General features: G+C 26.8%; 4 protein-coding genes across 6 annotated transcripts; 1 reads left to right on the top strand and 3 right to left on the bottom strand.

Annotated features, from left to right (window-relative positions):
- Nucleotides 1-2,177: 2,177 nt before the first annotated feature.
- Nucleotides 2,178-4,293, top strand: LOC113556957 (signal peptidase complex subunit 3). The gene is made up of 5 exons (XM_026962204.2): nucleotides 2,178-2,569; nucleotides 2,661-2,734; nucleotides 3,265-3,353; nucleotides 3,441-3,544; nucleotides 4,059-4,293. The coding sequence occupies exons 1-5, from the start codon at nucleotides 2,427-2,429 to the stop codon at nucleotides 4,177-4,179; spliced, it is 531 nt and encodes a 176-aa protein (XP_026818005.1). The 5' UTR covers nucleotides 2,178-2,426; the 3' UTR covers nucleotides 4,180-4,293.
- Nucleotides 4,294-4,349: 56 nt separating this feature from the next.
- LOC113556956 (FGFR1 oncogene partner 2 homolog) lies at nucleotides 4,350-8,101 on the bottom strand. Its single transcript, XM_026962203.2, has 4 exons — nucleotides 7,448-8,101; nucleotides 6,867-7,115; nucleotides 6,661-6,807; nucleotides 4,350-4,487 (listed from the first exon to the last, which is right to left on the bottom strand). Exons 1-4 carry the CDS (start codon nucleotides 7,580-7,582, stop codon nucleotides 4,410-4,412), a joined length of 609 nt encoding a protein of 202 aa, XP_026818004.1. The 5' UTR covers nucleotides 7,583-8,101; the 3' UTR covers nucleotides 4,350-4,409.
- Nucleotides 8,102-10,191: 2,090 nt separating this feature from the next.
- LOC113558735 (ethanolamine kinase) lies at nucleotides 10,192-24,784 on the bottom strand. 3 transcript variants are annotated; one of them, XM_026964261.1, is made up of 8 exons: nucleotides 24,631-24,784; nucleotides 24,439-24,552; nucleotides 15,363-15,735; nucleotides 15,016-15,156; nucleotides 12,979-13,253; nucleotides 12,324-12,574; nucleotides 11,002-11,227; nucleotides 10,192-10,648 (listed from the first exon to the last, which is right to left on the bottom strand). In XM_026964261.1, exons 3-8 carry the CDS (start codon nucleotides 15,477-15,479, stop codon nucleotides 10,591-10,593), a joined length of 1,068 nt encoding a protein of 355 aa, XP_026820062.1. In that variant the 5' UTR covers nucleotides 15,480-15,735; nucleotides 24,439-24,552; nucleotides 24,631-24,784; the 3' UTR covers nucleotides 10,192-10,590. The 3 variants fall into 3 exon arrangements, with proteins under 3 accessions (XP_026820062.1, XP_026820063.1, XP_028044386.1); XM_026964262.2 differs by having other exon boundaries at nucleotides 24,623-24,772; XM_028188585.1 differs by lacking the exons at nucleotides 24,439-24,552; nucleotides 24,631-24,784 and adding an exon at nucleotides 21,328-21,342.
- On the bottom strand, nucleotides 17,885-18,606 carry LOC113557739 (uncharacterized protein DDB_G0273453/DDB_G0273565-like). The gene is made up of 2 exons (XM_026963295.1): nucleotides 18,300-18,606; nucleotides 17,885-18,213 (listed from the first exon to the last, which is right to left on the bottom strand). The coding sequence occupies exons 1-2, from the start codon at nucleotides 18,604-18,606 to the stop codon at nucleotides 17,933-17,935; spliced, it is 588 nt and encodes a 195-aa protein (XP_026819096.1). The 3' UTR covers nucleotides 17,885-17,932.
- Nucleotides 24,785-25,216: the final 432 nt, after the last annotated feature.

Raw genomic sequence — 25,216 nt, 5'->3', positions numbered from 1 at the left:
AATAGTTTTATATTTTAAATTTGTCCAATAATAGATATTTTTATTAAAATGTATAATTAGTTGAAGAAATTTGTAATTAGTAAGTTTGTACTTGGTATTAATGACTCGTACTTTATACATTACTAACGTTTACATTGTACAGTTATGTCTAGTTATGAGAAAATAGCCAATATAGATCTGCAAACCCTATTCGCCGTACTATTGAAATGGAATATATTATATGAATTACTGACATTTTAAATTAAATACCTAACAAAAAAAATGTTTATGTTGTATACATACCTTTTTTTTCATTGAAAATCACTATATGGGAATGACTGTTTTCGCATTGCTTAACTCCCGTGTAACATTGCTTAAATAATACATTAAGTTAAATTTTAGGTATGGTCTCTCACGAGACAAAAAAATCTCATAAGAACGAAACCTAATATTTTTTATAACTAGCATAGATACTATTGACGAAGTTATAAATCTAATATATTATTTTTAATTTTATTAATTTATTATCTTGACCTCGGCATTACGTAAATTTCGTAAATTGTAAATTATAATAACTAATTAGCATAATAATATATGTCTAATAATAATATTATATATATATATATATCTGTGAAAATTATTGTGAACTCTTATTTTATTATTTTTTTTCATATCAATAAACTGTCGTCGAAGTACACAAATACACATTAAAATCGTTGTTAATTTTTTACTTACAATAGGTAATTTTCTGATTGGCCTGAATCTCCGATATTCTTCTAGAATTATCTTGTGTAATTTTTTACATTGTTATTTCTAGGCTTAATAATAAGTCTAGATACTATAGAAAGTTTGTTCTTTATTTATTATATATATATATATATACATATTTTTAATTAGAAATTCTCGATACAATTAGTGTGCAAACCATGGGCGCCGCGAGGGGGGTGCACTTGTACCCCCCTGGCTTTACAAAAAATTAAATTAAATTAAAAAAATCGAATGGTATTGAAAATATTTTATCTTGCATAATTATCTACATTATTTCTATTAATTATTATTATACTTATTTTACATAATTGTTTATATATAATATTATTTATATTATGTATTATAATACTTATTTTTTAAATAATAATTGTAAACGTCTAGGGTTTTTTCCAAATTCTTCAATTGAATTTTCAGTGAATTTGGTATTCTCTTCTAGTCTCTTTTTATGTACACTCATCATACACAATCCGGACAATCGGTCATCACTAGGGCCCGGGACTTAAAGCATTTGTTTATTTTTACTGATTGACTTAAAATGTAGCAAAATGCTATGGGAGTGTATGTCATGTTAAAACATGTTCAATTATAAAATTTGAAAGTGATTTTTTTTTTTTTTTGCTTTTTTCAACGATTTTCTATCATATATTGTCAATATATAGGACATTAGGACATGTCAGTTGTCACGTGTATATTTAATATATAAATCGGTCACTTTTATCGCATACGAGTTGTCGTGTAGGATAAAGGCTACTATTGTCATTATCGGGTTTTTTAATCATAGCCACTAGCCCGCGGTACATTGTAGCCGTTGAAAAAAACTAAAATAACTTTGTATTGTCATACAATTTGGAAAAATATTTTTACGTATTTAACTGTTATTATTATTATTATTATTATTATTACTACGTATATAAGCATTATTTAGAAATTAGCGTATACCTACTTGCACGATGCACCCCCCTGATAAAATTCATGGCGGCGCCTATGGTGCAAGCTATTCTTTTATTAAAATGTCAATCCATAAAACCTCCGTAGATTACTAGATTAAATTAATAATAGCCAAATTTATTCTATTAAATATTTAAATAGTTCATATTATGTCATGAATATAATTAATTTGTAATTATTATTTATTAATTTATTATATATAATATATTATAATTGTTATACATTTTTCGTAGGCAATCTTAGTTGTTGATTAATTTATTATCGTAAAGTCAAACCACAGTAAAAATGTATTTGAAAAGTAAAAAAAAAAATATGAAGCAACGTTTTAATACTAGATTAAAATAAACATTGGAATTTTGTTTTATATTGACGGCAGACTAAAGAAACTAAGAAACCGTTCTATAAAAAAAGGTGGGAATGTGTACATATTATTCTTCCACCACCAAACGAACACGTAGTTCTGCAGTGCCTGTTCTGCTGCACACGTCATAGTTTTGTTTTTCGTTATCGTTAGCATAAGATACTTAAGACGTCACGATTTTCTGTTATCACCGTAATAATAGTTGATACTTGATAGTATCCTTCACCCGTTAAAACGAAAAAGTGTATACGTATTTCTTTTTCGTTTATATTTCACGATGTTCGATTTAAACTAAGTGTTTTAGTATAGCCGCTGACGAATTGTATTGTAGACTATAGAAGAATCGCTCGTCCATCAAAATCAGCCAGCCATGCATTCTTTACTGTCCCGAGGCAACTCCGTGCTGGCGTACACGCTGAGCGTACTCGTCACTCTCACGTTCGCGTGTTTCCTTTCCACCATATTGGTTGACTACCGAACCGGTACCGAGATGAAGACTCTAAAAATCGAAGTGTAAGTATATTGATAAGTGACCGACCTAGTGTCTGGCTGCTTCCGTATACTTTTGTACGACAGTGATGTTAACCGATGGATTTGTTTTCAGAAAAAACTTACCGGAGTATGGTGTATCCAAAAAGATTAACGACTTGGGTCACATTACATTCAATCTCGATGCAGATATCCTTTTTTTAAATGTATATAATATTAACATATTGATTAAATCATGTTTTTCGGGTTTATTATGTAGCGCTTAATTCTTTTTAAAATGTGTAGTAGGCACACAATTTTTATTCAACATTTTCTCTTTCTAAACTGCATAGTATAAAAATGTTTTGATATACAATAAACCGATCATATTGTTTTGAAATCAACATAATGAATATATTCCACCATACATTTATACATTGCTCATATTTATCAATGAATTTAATCTTTAAAGAATGTATCAATTTATCCATTTTGCATTCAATATAGATTACAAATTCTACTATTTTGTATTTTCTGGTTTATTTAATTAATTTTTTTCGTCTTATTAATAAATAACACGAATCTCCCTAAAAGTAAGTACAGAGGTGTTGATTTTTTTTAATATTTGAAAGTTATTAATTACATATTAACATAAATATAGTAACTATAATTATTATTTCAATATTTTACTATATTTCCAAATATTGTAAGGTATTATTTACTTAACCATATCTGTGCACATCTCACTAGCCTATTCAATTGGAATGTCAAGCAATTGTTTGTGTACATGACTGCAGAATATGAGACACCTACTAACGCCTTAAATCAAGTAAACCATTTATGTTCATAACTATGTAGCTATATTATTTATTAAATTACTTTCATATTTTGATTCATGTTCTAATATTTTATTTAGGTCATTTTGTGGGACAAGATTATTTTGAGAGGTGAGAATTCCAACTTGCGCCTTAAAAATATGCGAACAAAATATTACTTTTGGGATGATGGTAATGGTTTAAGGTAATTGAATAATATTATGATAATTTCTTACAAAAAAATACATTTGTAGGTATATATATATTTGTTTTTAACATAAAATACTTAGATCTAATTTAACTCTAACAAACAGATAACAAATACATTGTTAAGTATAATCATATTAATATATAATGTAATACGTATTAATCAAAATATAATATTAAATTATGAATTGAATAATACAGATTGGTTTAAAATACTTAATTTTTAGTGGATACAAGTTAATATCATGGAACAGTATGCTATTGTATAATTAAAACTAAAAAAATACATTATAATAGCATACATTACTGACAATAAATACAATTCTTCTTACTTCTTACACATATATTATGAAAGTCATTGCTTAAATTTAATTCATTATTTTTACTATTGTTAATTTATTTTGTTATTATTATTTCTACTAGAAAATGTTCATTTAGATTTGTTCTCTTTATTAATATTACACAAGAAAAAAAATAAAAATAGGTAATTCAGTTATTTTAATGTTTTACAGAGGGAATAAAAATGTGACTCTTACCCTGTCCTACAACATCATACCAAATGTGGGTCGACTGCCAAATGTAGGTGCCATCGGATCTCATACATTTAGTTTTCCTCCACACTATACACGATGATGACACGACATTGTTCCTGATTTGAATATATGAATATAATAATATTATGTAATATGTTAATGTATGTTTTTTTCTTCAAAATTATTTTATGATTATCTTAATTTAAGTCCAAATGATTGTGTTCATTATTTGTTTGTATTTTCTTAATTATTATAATGACACAATTATTAATGGCATTTGAATTTAATATTTCGGGAGTATTTTGACATAGCAATGGTAATGTATTAAGATTACGTAGATTCCAAAATCTTGTCTGGTCCTTTTTCTACAGATAGATCAGTGGATATTTTCAATAGTTTTCTAAGTGTCTGTAAAAAAAATATAAATACATATAATATAATACATATTATCCAACAACCAAACAAAAAGAATATTTAATTTATACAAGATTGTTTTAAATCAAAATTTCCTTTATCATTTCTCATGATTAGAGTTACAACAAAAACAGTATAAACATTTCTAAGTATTTAATTACATGAGATATACACCTTATTTATCTAATTAATTGAATTATAAATATCATTAAATAAAAAATATTTATCATTTCATAAATAACTGACTATTACAACTATAAAATACCCTATTATTTTTATATTTTTATAAAACAACTATAATTCTGATATTACAACTTGGAGAATTATATTTTTTTATATACAAAATTAATAAACATGCTCCATAATATAGTATATATATTTGGGATTATTTTATTTTCTTCAATATTAAAAATGAAAAGAGTGATAACATGTTTTTATTTTTCAAACATTTCAATTTGGTACTCGTCTAATATGCTACCTACCGTAGTTATTTTTATTTTATTACGGGAAAGTACATTTGAGTCATTACGATAAATAACATACAACAATTGTACAAAATTATAGCTTAATAGCCATTATAATAACTTTTAGATACATTATTTTAGTTTATGTTATGTCTGTGTTGTGTTTGGGTAGTTATTCTAAATTAAAAGATGGTGTTATTTGTGGAGGTACGTTGAAAGAATAACAAAAAAAATAATCGTAAAAGGGACTCAAACAGTGATTTATTAAAAACTACTTATTTACGATGTCAAAAAAAAAGGTTGCCAAACTTATCACTCTTTAAGAAAAAAATCCTTTTTTTACATATTACGATAAAAATGGTAAAAGTAATAGCAGTTTAGCATTAAATTAAATTGTTGAATTAGTTTGGTATTGGGTGTATCAAATACCAGTTTCAATGACCGAAAAATTTATAACAAAAACTTGTAATACAATTGTAGATTGGAATAATCTCTATAGAGATGTAGCCGTAGCAAAGTTTGATAAACCTAAAAAAAATGGGTGGTCCAGGGCAAATTTTTCAAATTGATGAGTCACTATTTTAAGGCAAGCATAAATATAATAGAGGATGATTGATGAATGGAGATATAATTAATCGATTTGTTAAATCGACAATTAAAAGAAGAATCGTGGCGGTCCATTAATACGCAACATGATTTATTAGAAGTTTTCTGGGATGATATAAAAATAATATTTAATATATAATGACGTATAAAAATATTATAAAAGTACTTGACAACGATAAATTAATAAATTATTATAATTATTATTTTTTTAGTTGGTATCGTTTAACGGTAGGTAGCATACTATACCAACAAAGTAACGGTAGGTAGTATATTAGACGAGTACTATCAATTTTTATATTCTAAAAATTATACTTGACAACGATAAATTAATAAATTATTATAATTATTATTTTTTTAGTTGGTATCGTTTAACGGTAGGTAGCATACTATACCAACAAAGTAACGGTAGGTAGTATATTAGACGAGTACTATCAATTTTTATATTCTAAAAATTATGATCTCTAATTTATTTTAATAAAAAACATTTGAGATATTTTCAAAAACAACTAGTGAGTATAATTCTTACATAATTTGATGTTATTGAAAGCATTGCAGAAAAGTTAAAGGTCATTTTCATAACTATGATTACATATTTATAATAATTATCACTGTGAATTTATTTTTATTAAACCTAGTACTTAAAAAAATTCCAGAAATAGTTTTGAAATTTAAAACACTATAAAGTTGTCAAACTTTAAATCAAAACTAGTTTAGTGTTGAATGTAAGGTAATATTTAAAATGTAGTATTTTAAATATTGTGTAAAATAATGTACTCATAACTATTTTCAAATTACACTAATAAATTGTAAGTGAAATTTATATTTACTAACAATTTTTACCTGAAAAAAACAATTCAAAAGTAAAAAAAATATAAAAAATTGAGTTAAGTCAAGCATGTTAATAAGAAATGTGTACAAAAATAGTTAAATGAGAAAGTATAAAACTAGTTATAATAGTTGTGGCGATAATTTAAAAATATAAAAAACAGTTGTAACATATTGCTAGCACATCTCTATTACATATGATAATTAAAGCTTGAATAAAGCTTTATTAACAAAGTAGATTTAGATAAAAAAAAAAAATAAGTAACACATACTTGGTTTTCAATTTGTAACCTGCCAATAGTTTCTTCCTTTTTACTTGCTTCTTCAGCCTCTAAACGAGAGGCGAGACTCATGACAGCCATCATTTCTTTGATACGTTCTTCCTGTTGAATGATCAAAACATTTTTCTCTTCTATTGTCTGAAAGACAAGAGAAATTCATTTAGTGAACCTGTTGCTTGAATGTAAAGTAATTTTACCTTAGCTGTGATATTATTAACAAGCTGGTCGGCGCTGCTTTGAGCAACGAGATGTGAAACCTGGGACCGATATTTGCTCATGATCATTTCTAGCGCAGTCTGGTGCTCAGCAACCATTGCTCTTAATATGCGGTTTTCGCGTACAATCTCTTGAAGCTGCCGGCTTTCAGTACGAATAGAGTTAACCAGTTCTTCATGTGGGAGACCTCCTTCTTCCATGTCGTTGAGTTCCGACAAATCGTCCGTATACTAAAAATAGCAACAGTGAAAACATTATAATTATCACTTGACTTGGACACAAAACAACGATTGGTACTCATAGGTGGACTTATTGAGATTTGGAATCTCTACAATGTCTAAACAGTATAATAGCTTTAGTGTGGGCTTATTCTAAATCTATTAAAATAATATTAACTTATGAATTATGAATTTTTATTTTGTACTCTCAGTAGGTAACTTAAGATTATGGGGGAGAAGAAGTTGAAGTTTAAAGCTCCCTCACCAACCCTAAGTCCACATAGGCATGCCTGAACCGATTGTTTGGTACCTATAAAATAATAATATTGTTATTATCTATTTACTTGTTTCATGGCGTCGATCTTCTTGTAGACGAACTGGGCTTGGGACAACAACGCATCGGCCGCTGTGTCGTGCTCTTTGAGTTTGGACGCCAATCGCTTGGCGTCGGACAAAATTTGCTGTACGGTGACGGACATTGCACAGAAGCACGATAGACGACAATACGAAAATAACTACAATATCGTATTGGTATTATGGTCTCGGCGATTGTCGATGGATGTCTACTACGAGACGACGACCAGACGTGCGTACGACAGCTTCTCGAAATGCCATTGACGACGATGTCCGCACTCCACGAAATACACGACTGTGATACAACGATTATGAGTTATGGCCGCGGGGACGTCTGAAACGGATTAGGCGATCGAACGTAGGCAGATCAGGTGGGTGCAGACCCTTAAGGTCTATATAGACCGGAGTGGGAAGGCGATCGGCGGTACCGAAATTTCTAGTCTTGACATAATATTGTTTTTTAATGCTCTCGTCGTGTGCAAACGGACAAACGGACACGAGAATTAATTACAAAATATTACTTGCACACCGAACACTGACGTCCGTACTATATACGTGAATACTACTCGGTATAGTCTGTGCTCGGCAAAGTGCAAATCTGTTACTCTGTTATCTCGTCGTTGTTTTTTTTTCAATATTATTATTACAATTTGCGCACTGCCATTGATAATACAATAACACTAAACATCAGTAGTTGCAGCTGCTGTAAAGTATAAAGATAATAAATATATATAAATAGGTCTTTCACTCTTACAGATGGGTAGCTGTTATCTGTCTTTTATTATCTATACACAATATACACTTATATATATATTTACATAATGAGGACAATCGAACACGCCGTACGGGCTAATGTACATACTATGGTCATATCTCATATATTATAGGGCTGGGGTTTTAATGCCTTAAAAAATCTCAAAAATGCAAAAATGACTCGAAAAATATATTATAAAAATGACTGAATTTATTAAAAAAATATATTACTAGTGATTTTTGTTTTTTTAAATAAGTTTTAGTAGGTAGTATTAGTATAAATTTAAAAAAAAAAATGTACAAAAAGCTAGATCTCATTTTTGGGTTGTAAATAAACCACGTTAGTTATACAGAAGACGTCATCATATAATATATTATTAAAGTTAAGCATGTAGGAGTAGGACACATTATTAATTCAATTATTTTAAATTGACTATACAGCAGAAGAAATTCTCAAATTTTTATAAATTTTTTTAAAAATAATAAGTTGGTTACCGTTCACGTAGAAATTTCAGGAAAATAGGAAATTTTTTAGTCAAAATATTTACTAATAATCTAATAAATTAAGAAAATCTATATGTACACAAGTACACTACAGTACTTTTTGCTAGATATCTTGAACAATATTCTTAAAGGAAAATAATAATATTATTATTTTTATTCATTTTTAGGGAGACTTGTAAAACTCTTGTGTGAAATGGCTCCTCCGCTCATTTCCGCCAATTTAGATCGTAGATAATTATTATTGCAATGTAAATTTATCCGATTCACCTTAGATTATAGTGATTAGGTATCAGTTTAATTATTTTAAATAATATTCTGGTCTGTTGTGATTATATATATATATAGAAAATATTAATAATAATGGGAACGGATTTAAATGCTCTAAAACAACAAGAAAAATGCCAAAAAAATACGATTTAATGCACTCAACAGCAATTTTTTTTAAAAATGCACTAAAAACATTCTCTTAAAATTATTTTTAACATTGAAAAAATTTGTTTAATTATATCAATTTATATTCTTAGGTATTAATTATTCTTACCATTTTCATCATCTTTTTACTCAGAAAATTATTTCCAAAAAATAAATACACAACTTATATAGATATATTCGTTACACATTTATCTTGTTCTTGTATATCATAAATATTCATAATAGCACTGTATAATTTGGTGCAGCTTAATTTTTTATCGAATTTTATCAATTCCTATATAAAAATGCACATAAATTACATTTTTTAATTCCTTGATGTATGAAATGAACCCTGTGCATGGAAAGCAATGTTTTCGGACATTCAGAAAACAATGCTTGAAAAAAAAATTACTGTTATTATGCCCTTTAATTAGTAGGTGAGTAAGATAAAAAAATACAAAATTGTAGGTATATAACTACTAATCAACTAAGGTATACATTCAGAGGGCTTAGATTTCAAAGCCTTCCCCTAGCTTTGTATATAATAATGTGTTTGGTTTATCTAATGAAATATTTTATTTATCTGACATAAGCTATTAAATATTTAATATTCACTTTTTAAGGGATTTAATATAGAAAATTTAAAGACACGTGGATAAAAATTTAAAATCTTGAAGTAGGTAAGTTACTAGTTGTCCTGTGTTAGTACAACTGTGTTTTTTTTGTGCAATCTATTACAATTAGCTTTGTTAAAAAAAAACACTGTTGTTAATCAATTTCGTTCTTAAGCATTACAATAAACAGATAATTGTAAACTTGTAAATATTTATAAATTATAATCATTTAATTGCGTAAATGTGACTATGTTGATTATATTAGAGCTTGATCGTTTATAATATATGGCATACATTGGAAAATTTTTTTTGCTTAACTAGTAATACTATAATTAAAATAATGATGTAAAACCATATAAAGGTATACGGTAAGTACACCTATATGATGTTTGGACAAGGTATGTGAAAAATTTTATACAAGTAAATTCAAAAAAAATAAATACATACCAAGGTACTTTTATTATGATATTATACTTTTTATTATTTGGTTTATTAATATACTGATTATAATAAAAATATGTTGATTATTTTGCTGCTAACATATTAGTTGTGTTGATGTAACTATGTATATTATATAAGATGCACAATATGTAATATATATTTTAACCAAGTTGTTGGCACTATATTATAATACTGTGATTACGATCAAATTTGACAGCGGAGTTGGTTAATCACTTTTTTAATTTACAGAGGCATTGCATTTATATTAAAGTAAAGCTATTAAATGCCTATCATTTAATATTTATGGACACAGCTTGAGCCTATATTATAACATTCCTTTGTCCTATATTGGAATGTTAAAATTGAGTGTTATAAAGTAATGAAATTGTTTTCGGAATGCAACAAAATATTCATTTGATGAGTGAACTTTTTGCTTTTGTGTACTGTTCCAATCTCATTTCTGCATATCTGAAAATGAAAAAGAAATATTAAAATGATGTTTTAAAAAAATTCAAATTAATAGATATATAACTTATGGGTTTTAACTAGTAGATAACATTGAATATGAAATACATAATAAATCATAACAAATTATAGATAAATATTTATATATTTAAACCGCATTTCACCCAGAAGACTTATTGATAATGGTTCCATGATAAACATATACATAACGGATTAAAAGTCAAAAATAGTATAAAAATTGTTAAGTATTGTTACATAAAATAAAGATCGTAATTTTTGTTAAAATATATGATTTTATAAAATGTTGAACTTTAAATATCTATTTCTCATCAATAATTCTGTAACCATGTTATTACCTTAAATAATCGAAATCGATAACCGATATTTCGGTTTGTACGAGTGACCAGAATATCCACAATAAATGCGACGCAATTGTAAACATGTCCACTTGATGCTTAAGCACAGCTATCTTTTGATCATTTTGGTCTAAAGATTCGCCGGTATATTCTTCTAAGTACGACTTCAGCCAGTCCATTTGCAAATCGACATTTGGATACAATGAGAAGTCCGGTTCTTGTACACCTGCGTAATAAAAATGTTAACGTAAATCGACGATAAGAAAAAAAAAATCCTATGTGTAAAATAATAATATTCCCCGGACGTTAGGCTAGGTTAGGAAATTAGCATCTTCAATATTTATATGTATTTTTGTATTGTGATTTCATACTTTATGGTTTATGGTATTATATAGGTTTATATAATACGAAAATTGTTATGCAAGTATATAAAATATTCAATGATGTGTAAATATTATCAGCTTGAAAAAAAATTGAAACACTATAGTTAAGACTGTTAAGAGTTTTAATAAAGCAGAAGAGGTTATTGACTGTATTGTCTGTATTAACCGATTTGTCAATATTTTGTACAATGCAAAATTCAATCAACAAGTTGTTAATATTTCAAACAACAAAATAAGAACCATTAAAATACTAAAGTAGTTTATGGATAGTTAAATCTTATTTTAAATTCTGAGCGAAATGATAAATATATTTGCTTTACAATTATAGTATGTCATCAAAATACAATATCAAATACGAATATACGATAATAGGAAAATCGACTTAGTAGAAAACATCGCTTTGTAGGTACAGTATTATTAATTCTTGTTCTATATTTTTGTAATTATTATTAATTATTATCACATTATCATAAGGTCTGTTTTTTTCAATTTAAACTTCCTAAAGTACCTATACCACATATAGATCCAATGATATTATATAATTTGCTACCTGTTTACAATTAATCTCAAAATTGAAGATTGAAACATTTTCTCTTCTAACACCCAAAAATAAACAAGTATTACTGTAAAATCATTAACCAATACTACATTAACCGCATCACTCAGAATCAAAAAAACTAAAGGCAATCCCCCCCCCTTCATGCCTCAAGTTGAGTTCTATTTCTTTATACCAGATATGTAAGTTTTACATTAAAATCGAAATATTAAATACGATTTAAGAACATGAAGTCTAAAAATAGTTTAGTGAGACACTATAGATAATTGAATTTGCCCCCTCCCCTCTGATTGGAATTCTAGCTACGCTCGTAAAATTCCGTGTACTTATTCTACACAAATGACTATAACATCTAAACTTTATTAATAATGTTTTTTAAATACCAGCAAATTCAATAAAATGATTAGCTATGTCGAACGCCTGATTGTTGAACATGGCGTACTCATAATCGATAAATGCTACGCTGACGGGACGACGACCACTCACAGTGTCATCACTCTGCAAAAGTATGTTGCCCAACAGCAAGTCGTTGTGACAGAAAACAACTGGACTTTCGATATTTTCCAACAATGCTTTCAGTGGTTCAATATCAGCTCGCAGGTTCTCGATGCCTTGGGTGAATATCTTTCGGAATCTATGTATATGAATATCATGCATTATAAATGGAATCAGATGCAGATGGTTTTAAATATAATATATATAATATATTATATATTATAAATAATATTATAGTCACGCGTAAAGAACATGCATCTATATGAAAAATAAAACTATAGCTAAATATTCAGCTATACCTACACAGTGTAAAATTAAAAATAATGGTTTACGTTTAAAAAATATTTTATTTCTTAATGTTATATTTTAGTGTAGTAAATGTAGAAAATAAATATTCCCAAATCTTTCTCTCGAAAATATAACTACTAAATTAGAGTTTTACGTTAAAATAATCAAATTATAGTGTGTATAAGATCGAATATAATAATTAATAAATAATAATTATTAATTAATATTGTATAATGAGTTGCTGTATGAACTAACCGAAGTTCATTAGACGGAGAGCTAAAACGTTTCGGGATGAGATTGGCGAACTGTTCCATTTTATTCCAAAGTTCGGATTTGATCGTTCCATCTCTTGCACTTATGCCATTTGTACCTAACCGGTGAAATCTCGCCATTGTTGTGGCCACTAGCCTGTAAATGCTTGGTTCCCGCACTGTAGAAGTGTTCAACGTTTCTCCTTTAATGTATTTGTACACCATGCCGTTATCGAACGTTGCGTACAAGTCAGGTGCAAGTCCAGCATGGTACAAAAACTGGAAAAACGTATATTATATTGTTGAAATGCTTATGAAATAAAAAATATAACTATATGCTCATCAATTAATTTATAAACATTTGATTATTTCATTTCATCAAATAAATAATAAGACACTTTAATCATATATTTTTCTTATGTTAGGAGAGATTGTAGCTATAGATACTAATTTTATCTCGACGAATATGATTAGGTAGGACGCCACGTGTGTGATGCTAAAATTCCCAGGTCGCCCATCCGGGAACTAGCAACGGAAATCTTATTATATTAATAATACTTACAATAAAATATAAATTAATGTTCTTAAAATGTGTAGTAATCGATTTTATTTGGTACGAGTATAATGGTGCAGTACAGTATATAAGTATACTAAAATTAGTAAAACAATTTTTCGTCTATCCAAAACAATAAATTATATTGAAATAGATAATAATAATAATAAAAAAACATACAATATTGTAATTAAATTTAAATATTTATATTTTTAAAATTATATTCATATATTATATATTTTCACGTTTATATAAATCTATAATATATTAAAAAAATTGCAGAATATGAATTTCAAGTTTCTGGGATTATTAAAAAGTTGTTTAATACCTATTAATGACAATAATGTATACCTAGCTACTATAATAATATTATGATAAAAATTCTTATTTTTTTTTTTTGAAAAAGCACTTAAGAATTTCTTTTCATATTAATGATGATTTGATTTCTTAAATAAATAAACAATCAGTAACTGAATACATTTTTAATGTATTTGTTGAGTTATATTTTAAAATTAAAAAAAAAGTATACTTATAATAAATACTGAAGAATTAAAACCACGTGAAAGAGATTGAAATTTACTAAGATAATAAAAGTTACAGTGTTTACTGTTAAAAAAAATCAATAATCATTTAATAGTACTTAACTACAAACTATTATTAATATAGGTTATAAAATGAATGGTACGTGTAATTAGCCTTGATATAAGTTATACGACTAATGGCAATACAAATTACAGTAATATAAGTTTGCTAGTAGATATGTAATCACCACAGCACTACACCAATACTAATCATTTTATAACTACCAATAATTTTCTACAATATAATGTAGTGTAAATTAATGTAAAATTGTGTGTGTATATATTAGACAGGGTGTAGTGCAAATGGCCGCACACCCAATAAGTTAAAATATAAAAGGTAGTTCAACAAATTCAAAGGCTGACATAAAAAAGTTAATTTAATATTGAGATAGATAAGTATGCGTAATCCTATAAACTACACTTAATATTATATATTTTGGAAATTTGAAAATAATAGTGAATCATGTTATATATGTTAATAAAAAATGAATATAGCATATTATAGCTCAACGAGTTTATAGTGCCTGTAGTAGGATAAAGTTTAATATTTTTAGATAATATAAATGTGCCTATTAAATTTAACAAACAAAAGAAAATAATACTTTTATTATTATTTTTGTTAAAGTATAACTTCTATTAGCTCATAATTATTGGATATTGAACTTAAAAAAAAAATAATTTGTTGATAACTCGCATCGCACTAACACTACAAATCCACATAATAGAACAGTAAACATTCTATACACAAAAGTAGGTATGACTTAAAAATATATATTCAAATTGTTAATTAGATAGTTTTTTTAAAATTTTAAACGCATCTAAACCGAAATAAATTCATTATTAAAAGGAAATATTAATGTTGAGGTTGAATCACCAAGTGACCCAGTATACTATGGGAACAACGAACCTTAAAGTTTTCGAATTCTGCTTTTCTGTCAATGATTTGTTCCGTATTTTTGCCGTAGACACGTACCAGCACGCCATCATCTTCTGGACGCGAATCGTCGAACAAACCAACCAATTTATTAGTAATACCATCTGTGAACAACTAATGTTTTATGCACAATTTCGATGATTAGTTTGATTCCGGATTTTTTGTAAAACATTAAGATAAATAAAACTAAGATATAGCTTAGAATCTTATGATGAGCTTAAATATTTTTTGTGTAAAACATGCGATCTATACAAGCGTTATACAACAATATATATATATGTAAATAAATATGTTTATAACTTTCATTGGTATTTTCTGACCTTGTATCGGATTTTATCCAAATTCCAGTCTGGTCTTATCAGTTTCAATATGATTCGAGATCCTTGTTCGATACCGTCGTCTTCAAGAAAAATGGGCAAGTGAGGAATAGTAGACATTTTATGCGATCGAGAAGCAATTAAAATGTTATAAAATTATTTGCATGTCTAAATTATCGACACAAAACGCACGATGTAGAAGGCGGGACACATGTGATTCCAATCATAAACAAGGAATAAATTGGCTTTTGATTTTGCCGACCACTTTTTCCCTCTTTCAAATCAATATATGTAGTATTATTCGAGTATTATATATTGTTTATTGGCCCAGAGATAAGATAAAGTTACAAATTGTTTTACAGACACGTAATTTAATCTGTAAAATAAATAAAATTAACGTTATTAAATATAATTGATTACCTTATAATTAATTACATTTATAACCAATGGCAGGATTTAAGATTTAGTAGAGCTAGTAGATAATAATAATACTTATAAATATATTATAACATGCTTTATTTAAAAACAAATGCAGTTAAACATAAATATTTTGTATTCTGTGATTACTACGAGTTGTGAGTGACAATATATACCTACCTAATATAACCGAGTTTGTCTAAAAAGGCGAAATATGTGGTATACCGTAAAGTTGCCGAAGGTTGTTTACTAATAGCTACATAATAATGTTTATAGAATCTATGAGACCATCATTTCTGGGAAATTTTGGAATACTTCTATGGAATTTGTATACAAGTTCCAAGTACATTCCATTAACACAAAAATATACCACGCTGTTTGTGATACCTAAAACATAATGTACCTAACTCTTAGCAAGTTTATATTACCTGAATAGTTTTTTGTGCACATTACTCGAGTTGAATAAATATATTATAAATGTGTTCAAATAACACTTATTTTAGTATTGTTTATAAATTATTATGAATATTATGATATTATTCATATAATATATAAATATTAAATCCGTTATTGAGCGTCCAAGCACATTAATGTATTTATCATTTATACGAAATTATAACATTGCATTTTATATATATTATATAATTAATTTACAGTTAATATATTTGGAAATACAATATTTAATACACAATTATATAATAATTATATTGGCAATGTGTACAATGTATATAAAAATATATATATTATCTATAATCGAATAGACTATATTCAAGAGTATATGCAGAATAAGTATGTATTGCCGGTTTTAAAATAAGTTATAGTAATTACAATAACAGTGTTCTACGGCAAGTTAGTTACTTATAAAGTTAAAACTTTATAACTTTATAAGTCAATAACAATAAAATATGATATAAATAAAAAAAACTTGTTTTTAATCTTTTTTTGACTAAAATTAATTCAACCTAGTATACTAATAGAAAAATAAATTGGAAAGTCAAAAGTTTTTAATGGTGTCTTCAATGTTAGTAATACTTTTTTAAATAAAAAAATTTCATCACGATACACTATATTAAAATAATCTATATAATAGTACGACTAAACCTAATATATTATGTAGAAATTATAGGTAGATACTAGATGATACTATAATAGCTTATATACAACTTCAGTACTCAGTAGTTAGCAATTGTAATACAATTATATATGGTGATGTATAACTATATATGGTAGTTCAATTTATGTCATTGCTCTAGTTTAGCTCAATTATTAAAACTGAAAAATTGAAAACATATTGTTTAACATTTTTTAGTAATTTAAGGTTTATGATTTGAGTTCCAAACAATTTTAAATAAACACATAACGTATGAGCTGTCTATCAATCGAAACATAAGCTTTGATTTATAAATTGATATAAAAAATTTCACAGTAAAAATACGTATATATAATTGTTCATAAAATAAATACAATTTATTTAATAATAATCGAATTGCATTATCAATCCGAAATAATAAGTCATCTTTTATACTAAATGATTCTCTTAATATTTAACACTCATATTATGTCCAATTAATGTAAAAAGATATTTTTTAAATGACAATGGGAATTTTAGTTTTATATACGAAAATAAAATTTTGAAAAAGTGATTAAATAATAAATAGTTATATCAACTTAAGTATTTAAGTATTGATGAGCTGAGTTGTAGCAAAACATTATGTGAGATACCTTTATGCAGTGTCATTACAAACTATGCAGATCTTAAATTCTTAACTTTAAATACAGCAAAAAATATTTAGAGATAAATCTTAACTATATAACTATTAAAACTAATAATTCAAAATTCATAAAAATTAAAAACCTTAAAATACGACAAGGAGACAAATATAATTAACTAATATTTGAGGTTAGTATAAGTAGGTAGTTACTATACCGGCTATAGATAGTAAATTTGTTTTTCAAACGTTTATGAGTAATTAATTCAGGTTTAATAAAAATTAATACTAACACATATTATAGGTAGGTACATATTCTTATACCCATACATATATAATAATGAAATAAGTTTAATAAAATTGTGAAAAGTAAAGTTTATAGTTAACTCTTAAGAATAAGAATCAGTTTTATAATTTTTAGGTTAAAACTATCTACATATATTTTTGTTATTTGGTTTTATCTATAGACACAATTTTATTACGTTGATTAGTTTTCTTCTTCAATGATTGTGTATTTTTAGTTGAAGTAATTTTTATTTTTTTTATAACATCTTGTTTAACATTCGAAGACTTTTTAGCATTTTTATTAATTTCTTGGGAGTCAATTTGATTAGTTTTCTCAATATTTGACGGTTTATTGAATTTTTGTATATCTGCGTTATCATTTCTAACAGATTTTATATCGTTTTCTGTCGACTTGATATTCTGATTTTCATTCGATGATATACCTGCATTGATTAATTAACGTAAAGTACTAATAATAAGTTTATTTATTGTAACTTATTATAGAACTTTCCGCTCTGTGTATACTTACTATTAATGTTATTTTCTTTATCTAAAATCGAGGCTAAAATGGAAAACGAGTCCTTATTAATAACATTTTTGTATACTTCATGCAAAGGTGCATTATTCATAGGTCGCCTTAAGGGGGAGAGGTTTTTTTTTAATTTATCACTCACATCCACTCTTGATCTTACGATTTCTAATTTTTTCTTCAGTATTCCTAACTTTTCATTTGGATATAGTAACTCTTCATTGTAATAATCATCAGCAAATAATGTATATTGTAAAGTTGGTGTTTGATTTTTTAATTTCTCTTCTGGAGTGTTTGATTCGGCCATTGTGTTAAAAGTTGTAATATTATTAATACTGTTTGTGTTTAACATATTGTATAAATCAACAAATCAACGTTGCCATGCCCATAAATTCTAATCAAATTAAGAAGTTAAAGAACATATACATATACATGTAATTTAAATATATTTGTTAGAAATTAGGGGAAAACATAATTACTCTTCAATATACATGTTATATGTCCAGGTGACTATAAGTTATGATAGAAGATATTGTATAATATTATATTAAAATATTAATATACCTATCAAGTAATTCGAATAGATACAAAAAAAAATATCTTTTCATGTAGTAAATATATACTTTCTAATAGTTTATATAATTTAGATACTATCATTAAATAATAATAAAGAATAATCGAATAAATAATGTACAGAGTATATAGAGATATTTGGTTTATCAATACTTACATATAATTAATCGCGACTTTAATTTTCGAATTTTTAATCGCGTTTTAATAAGTAAACTTATTAAAATTAACTGGTGACTAACGTAATTTTATTATCAACTCTTTCTTGAGCTCTACAACGAAAAAATTAAGAGATTCGTCCTAATGATTAATAGTTGTAAAATAGACTTCGTATAATTTAACTATAATGGATGACATTGTGTCATTCACTTTAACTGTATTTTCAAAGGGTTTTATCCCGTTTATATATATATATATATATATATATAAACAAATAAATAAATATATTAAATTATTTAAATTTGAATTCAATGATTAATCGTACCATATGAAAAATGATTCTGAATGTAAAGGGTCTAGCCTATATATTTCTAAAATTATATTTTATTATTATGTATTTTTAAATTTGTTATTGCTATTGCCTATCATTAATAGTAAGGTAGGTCGAATGCTAGGTATTATTATATAATACAAAATAATTGTTGATATTATGTTATTTCATGTAATATTACAATTTGTTATTAATTTATATAAATCAATACCGGCGTACTGTTGAAATGTTGATCGTTGAAGACTGAAGTATGTAAACAATAGGTTCATGGTTTGAATAATTTAAAATTTTAAAATTAATCAAAATATATTGAAAATGTAATTGTTTATATAGCAAATATAATAATAATATATTTATTTTCTATTAGAGGCAAAAAGTTTCAAGTTCATACGAATAGTTTTTATTTAAATTACAATAAAAAACTATAATATAATCATATTGTTTTTCGTTTAATTATCGAATTTTATAAACATTTGAACTTAAAAATCCTAAAAAAATATATTGTGTGATAATATAAGACAACATTAAAATCTGTGTTGACTATGGAAAATCGATTTTTATTTTAAAAAATCAACTGAAAAAAAAAATATAATAATAATAAAATATCAAGTATACTATATATCAAGTATCAGAATAAAGCCTTATTACGTCTAGAACGTGTTGTCAAATACGGAGTGGTATGACTATTAAATCAAGGAAACTTGTAGAGTTGTAAAGTGGCTGGTAAAAAATTAAAGGAAAATAAAAACACCTCATTCTGTTAACATAGACATAGAAGAGAGCGGTAAGGAAGCCTTATAGTGTGTTATATTAATGTTTAAAAAATTATAAACAGTTGACGTCCTAGAGCCATGATGTGCGAACCTATATGTTGCGGAAAATAAATGCTCACTGCTCAGTGTACTATAATATTGTGTTTTAAATTATGTTGATGAGGTTTAAGAATTGTTGTTTTCTTTTCTCTAATTAACGATTCAATAAATTCAGTTTTTAAAAAGTTGATAATTTATACAGTTTTATAACATCAAAAGATTGAAGAATTCGCTATGTCGTAGTAGATGATGTCAAGTATACCTCATCAATACATATAAACTGAAGTTACTGTAATAAATGTCATTAACTTAAATTTAAAGATAAATCATTGCATAAGAAAAACAATTCTGAGAAAATGTGCCTAAAGTGTGGCTATTTTTGAATTTTTATATTAGTATTATAATATACTTAATTATATTAAGTATAACTATTATGTTTATACCTGCATAATACGATAGTTTAAATTACATTTGCCAAAAATGTTTTTAATTAATAAATATACAACAATTTTGTTATATAACATAATTTCATATAATACATTAAAAATAATTACATAACTAAAAGAACCAACATACTTAAAGTAAAATGGAGTAATAGATTCGTGGTATTTATAGCTTGAAATTAACCTAAATATTTTGAAAATTTAATTACTTATATATGTAAAGTAAATATAAATTTCTAAGAACAATATTTTTTGAATTACAACAAAAATAATTAAAATTGTTATTCTTCGTTTAAATTTCTAATTTTGTAAATATTTAAATTTGGAGAAATTTTTGTACGTATTTTTGAGATTAAATTAATTTTTATATTATTGATTAAAATATTAATAATTCCTAATAATCGCGATGATTTTAATACAAATTAAAACAGGAACTTGTACACATATAGAATATAAAATAATATTATAATTTTATTTTTATTTAATTTAAGTCGTTCTAGTAAAATGAAATTTAAAAGATAATTAAAAATAAATAATTAATACTTGTTTTATAAGCATAGAATATAAATATTACATATTGTGTGACTACAGAACCTCTACTTATTTAATACTCGCAAAATATAAGAATAATTGAAATTTAAAATGTTAATATTAATATATTTGTAATAGAAAAAGTTTATAAATTTCAAAAATGCAAATAATACAATATATACCTTTGTATCTTGTTATGATATATCCACCCCTGCATCAGTTACGCTACAAATACAATCTTTGTTTCTAAAATGCAAATGTTTATTATAATAAATTTATAACATGTATTAACATTTCAGTATATACTTATCGGTTATCGCGACTACCTACTATCTCAAGTACCAATATTTTTAAATAGTGTACTTATTGTAAAATTGTTAAAATTACAAATACACATATTTTATAGAGCGCAATCGTTAAAATAGTGTTGCGTATTTTTCATATAAAAAGTTAAAGTGGGCGGATTCGTGCTGCATCGATCTTGTCATCTTGATAGTAACATATTATAATTTATAATACTTTTATACCGATATTTTGATAAAAATCAAATTTATTAATTCTAGTACGCTTATTGGTAGAATAAATAACGTTGTTGACACGAAAATACATTTCTTATGTTAAAATCCAATTTTACAGCACACAAAAAAAGTTGAAAAAAACATATTGTCAGTGATCTAAATGATCTGTAAAGAATTAAAGTTTAAAATTTTAGCTTTGTTAAATTTTATTTTGAAAAAAAAACTTAGAATCAAAATTCAATAATTGGCATTCAAGAATTAAGAAGTTGTATCAACTACGTTACACAGGTACGGAAAAGGAGAAGGGAGGCACGTGCAGTCAAAGTAGTTGTAGGCAAATGACACAAACGTTGCAGTGCTGTAAATCGTAATAATATTTATTATAATAAGAGGACGCCACACCCACATGCGTTTTTTCCGTCGTAAAAAACCGTTAAAATACCACTTGAGAAAGCACGGATAATGCCCTTACTTTTAAGTTTGATAATAGTTCAATATTATTAAAGTTTATATATACAGCCATAGGCGGAGATTTGATTGAATTTTAAGGGGGGGGGGCTTAAATCTTTCTTTGCAAAATAATAAACAGTTTTGGTTAAAATTTAGAAATAAATTAGTTTTTAAAAATTACATATCTTTTTTGGGTTATTTCTGGTTTCAATTCATGTTTTTTAATGTGTGTATTTACAACAAATTTTATCGCATTTCACATTTTTTGCAATTATCGTTATTGTAATATGAGTACGATAAATATATTTTCGAAATATTAATACTCAAAACAAACTAAAATTACAAATTTTTTTCATAAATAATAAATATGTCATACATCTTTTATAATTTTTTATTAATATGTAATAATTTTTATAATATGTGTATGTATTATAGCTTATAAAAAATTAAAATTACCTATAGATGAAAGTTCTCCAAAATCATTTGACCAATTAGTTTATTACCATTTTTCGCAAAAGTGCTAGAAAGACTTATACTCAATCGAATACTTCCCATAATTAGTGAAAAAAATATTTTACCTAACTATCAATTCGGTTTTCGTGCACAATATTCAAAAATCCATCAAGCACATAGACTAGTTGACTCGATTTCTTTCGCACTGGAAAAAAAAACGTATTGTTCCTGTGTATTTCTTGACATTCAACAGGCCTTTGACCGTGTATGGCACGAAGGGCTGCTCTACAAGATAAAGACATTTTTGCCCCCAACCTACTATACGCTACTTAAGTCGTAACTAACTGATCGCTATTTTCAAGTTCCTTTTAAATCTGCCTACTCTAATATAGCAAACATCAAAGCTGGTGTTCCACAGGGGAGCAGCATCCTTTCCCTTATACTGTATAACTTATATGCTTCTGATCAACCAACCTCCGCCAACACCATTGTGGCAGACTATGCAGATGACAAACTTATCATATCTATAAATGAAAATCCTATTGTAGCATCGCTTAATCTACAACATCATCTATCTCTTATGGAAACATGGTATAAAAATTGGAGGTTTAAGGTAAACCAAACCAAATCTAACCACACAACTTTTACCCTTAAGCTAGGACACTGTCCACCAGTCACTCTCTATGGCACTCAAATTCCATCTACTCCAAAAGTAAAATATCTTGGCTTAACCCTTGACCGTAGACTAACCTGGGCCCAGCATACACGGGTAAAAAGACTTCAACTAAATCTCCGACTTCGTATGCTTAAATCATTACTAGTCAATAACAAACACACCAACTTTAATATAAAACTGCTAATGTATAAATCCCTTATCAAACTCATTTGGACCTACGGTCTCCAACTCTGGGGAAATGCAAAAACAATCAAATACAAAACGTAATTCAGGCTTTTCAAAATATTGCACTAAAAAAATTAACGAACTCCCCCTCTTATGTTTCTAATCATACTCTTCACACGGACCTGAAAATAAAAACTGTTAAAGAAGAAGCTGTCACTTATTATAAAAAAATCCATAATCGGCTTGTATCTCATCCTTTAATTAAAGCTCTATCAGCAAATATTATTCCGGGTAATTCTCCAAGGCGTTTAAAACGCAACTGGTGTAGAGATATGCTAACTTAATATATATATATATATATAAAAAAAAACTGATATATAAATATATATCCTCTCAATATTAAGCCCCCCCCAATCTCCGCTTATGTAATACAGCACAAAGTTAGAACCGCCGAATACAAATTTGCTACGTATTGTAACTTGTCTTATTTGTCTTAATGTTAAAATAACCGCGATAATAATTAATAATTTCTCAAATTCGTGGTACATTTTACACATGAATTTAACCCCGACGTTGATGTCAATTCAACTACAAGACAGCCTTAACTTAAAATTGACGTTCAAACGTGCATAACATTGACAATAGTTGTAGTTAAATCAATTCTTAATTTCTATGCGTGATAGGTAGTATATAGGTAGTATGATAAAGACAACATAATATACGGGTGTACCAGCGGTGTAGCCAGGGGGTGGCTGAGGGGGCTGCAACTCCCCCCAGAAATATCAAGAAAATTTAAAAAGTATTTTAATTTTTAATGATCTATGTCTCTATGAAAATAGCTACAAAAATCTTAAATTGTACTTTACAAAAATTGATCAACCCTCCCCGAAAAAAAATCCTGGCTACGCCACTGGGGGTGACCGTCCTTATAATTTATAATATAAAATATATTAGGAAGATATTTAATATTTATGTAATTAAATTATAATATATCGTAATATAATGGCTATAGGTAATGATAACGTGCTTACGTGTCGGGTGATCCGTTTCACGGCGGTTCTGCACGTGTCTAATCGGTTTACTCGACCGGCTGCTCAAGCAGAGGTCGCATCCGAACCGTCCAATCGTGTTTACCTTGGTCGTCCCTGAGCGCAGAAAATTTAAATGGTTATAATGAAAAACGGAACACGTAATCGCGTCTCAACGGTTACTGACATACTGACCAATGACCATTACTATATTGACCTAAACTAAATAACTCGATGGTAATGAGTAATGACTAAAGAATGATGTGTAATGTGTATTAACAAATACGTCATATTATCATTGATTAAATAACAAATACTTTAATTAACTCGAATGTTGTATATTAATATTATTGTACGAAACGTTCAATAATTTACTATCATCAATAATCAACAATTTCAACATATTTTATCTTCGCGGCATGTTTATAAATAATGTTATCAATTTATCATTATCATAAACACGGAGAAAACTGATAAGAAGATGAACCTCGTCCAAGCACCGAGAGCTTAATTTAAAAACGTACCAAGAAAAACCACACGCGGCACGCGCTTAGGTCGTATGCGTGGTTCTTGGCCACTTTCTACGGCCGACCATTAAAACGCGTCGAAACGCGGATATTTTGTACGGCCGAGTAAAAATTGAGATGGCAAAACGCGAATACTTGTACGGCACGTAAAACTTTACACTGCAGAACGTGGACACTTTTATAAAGTAAGCTATAAAAAAACTTGTAAATAAACATTATAAAAATAAAAACAAGTCGTTTTAGCATCTGTTCGA

Source organism: Rhopalosiphum maidis, chromosome 1 (assembly GCF_003676215.2).
Source record: "Rhopalosiphum maidis isolate BTI-1 chromosome 1, ASM367621v3, whole genome shotgun sequence".
In the NCBI taxonomy this organism is placed as follows: Eukaryota; Metazoa; Arthropoda; class Insecta; order Hemiptera; family Aphididae; genus Rhopalosiphum; species Rhopalosiphum maidis.
The sequence above is the reverse complement of the archived record's forward strand: the minus strand, read 5'-3'. Positions and strand labels throughout refer to the sequence as shown.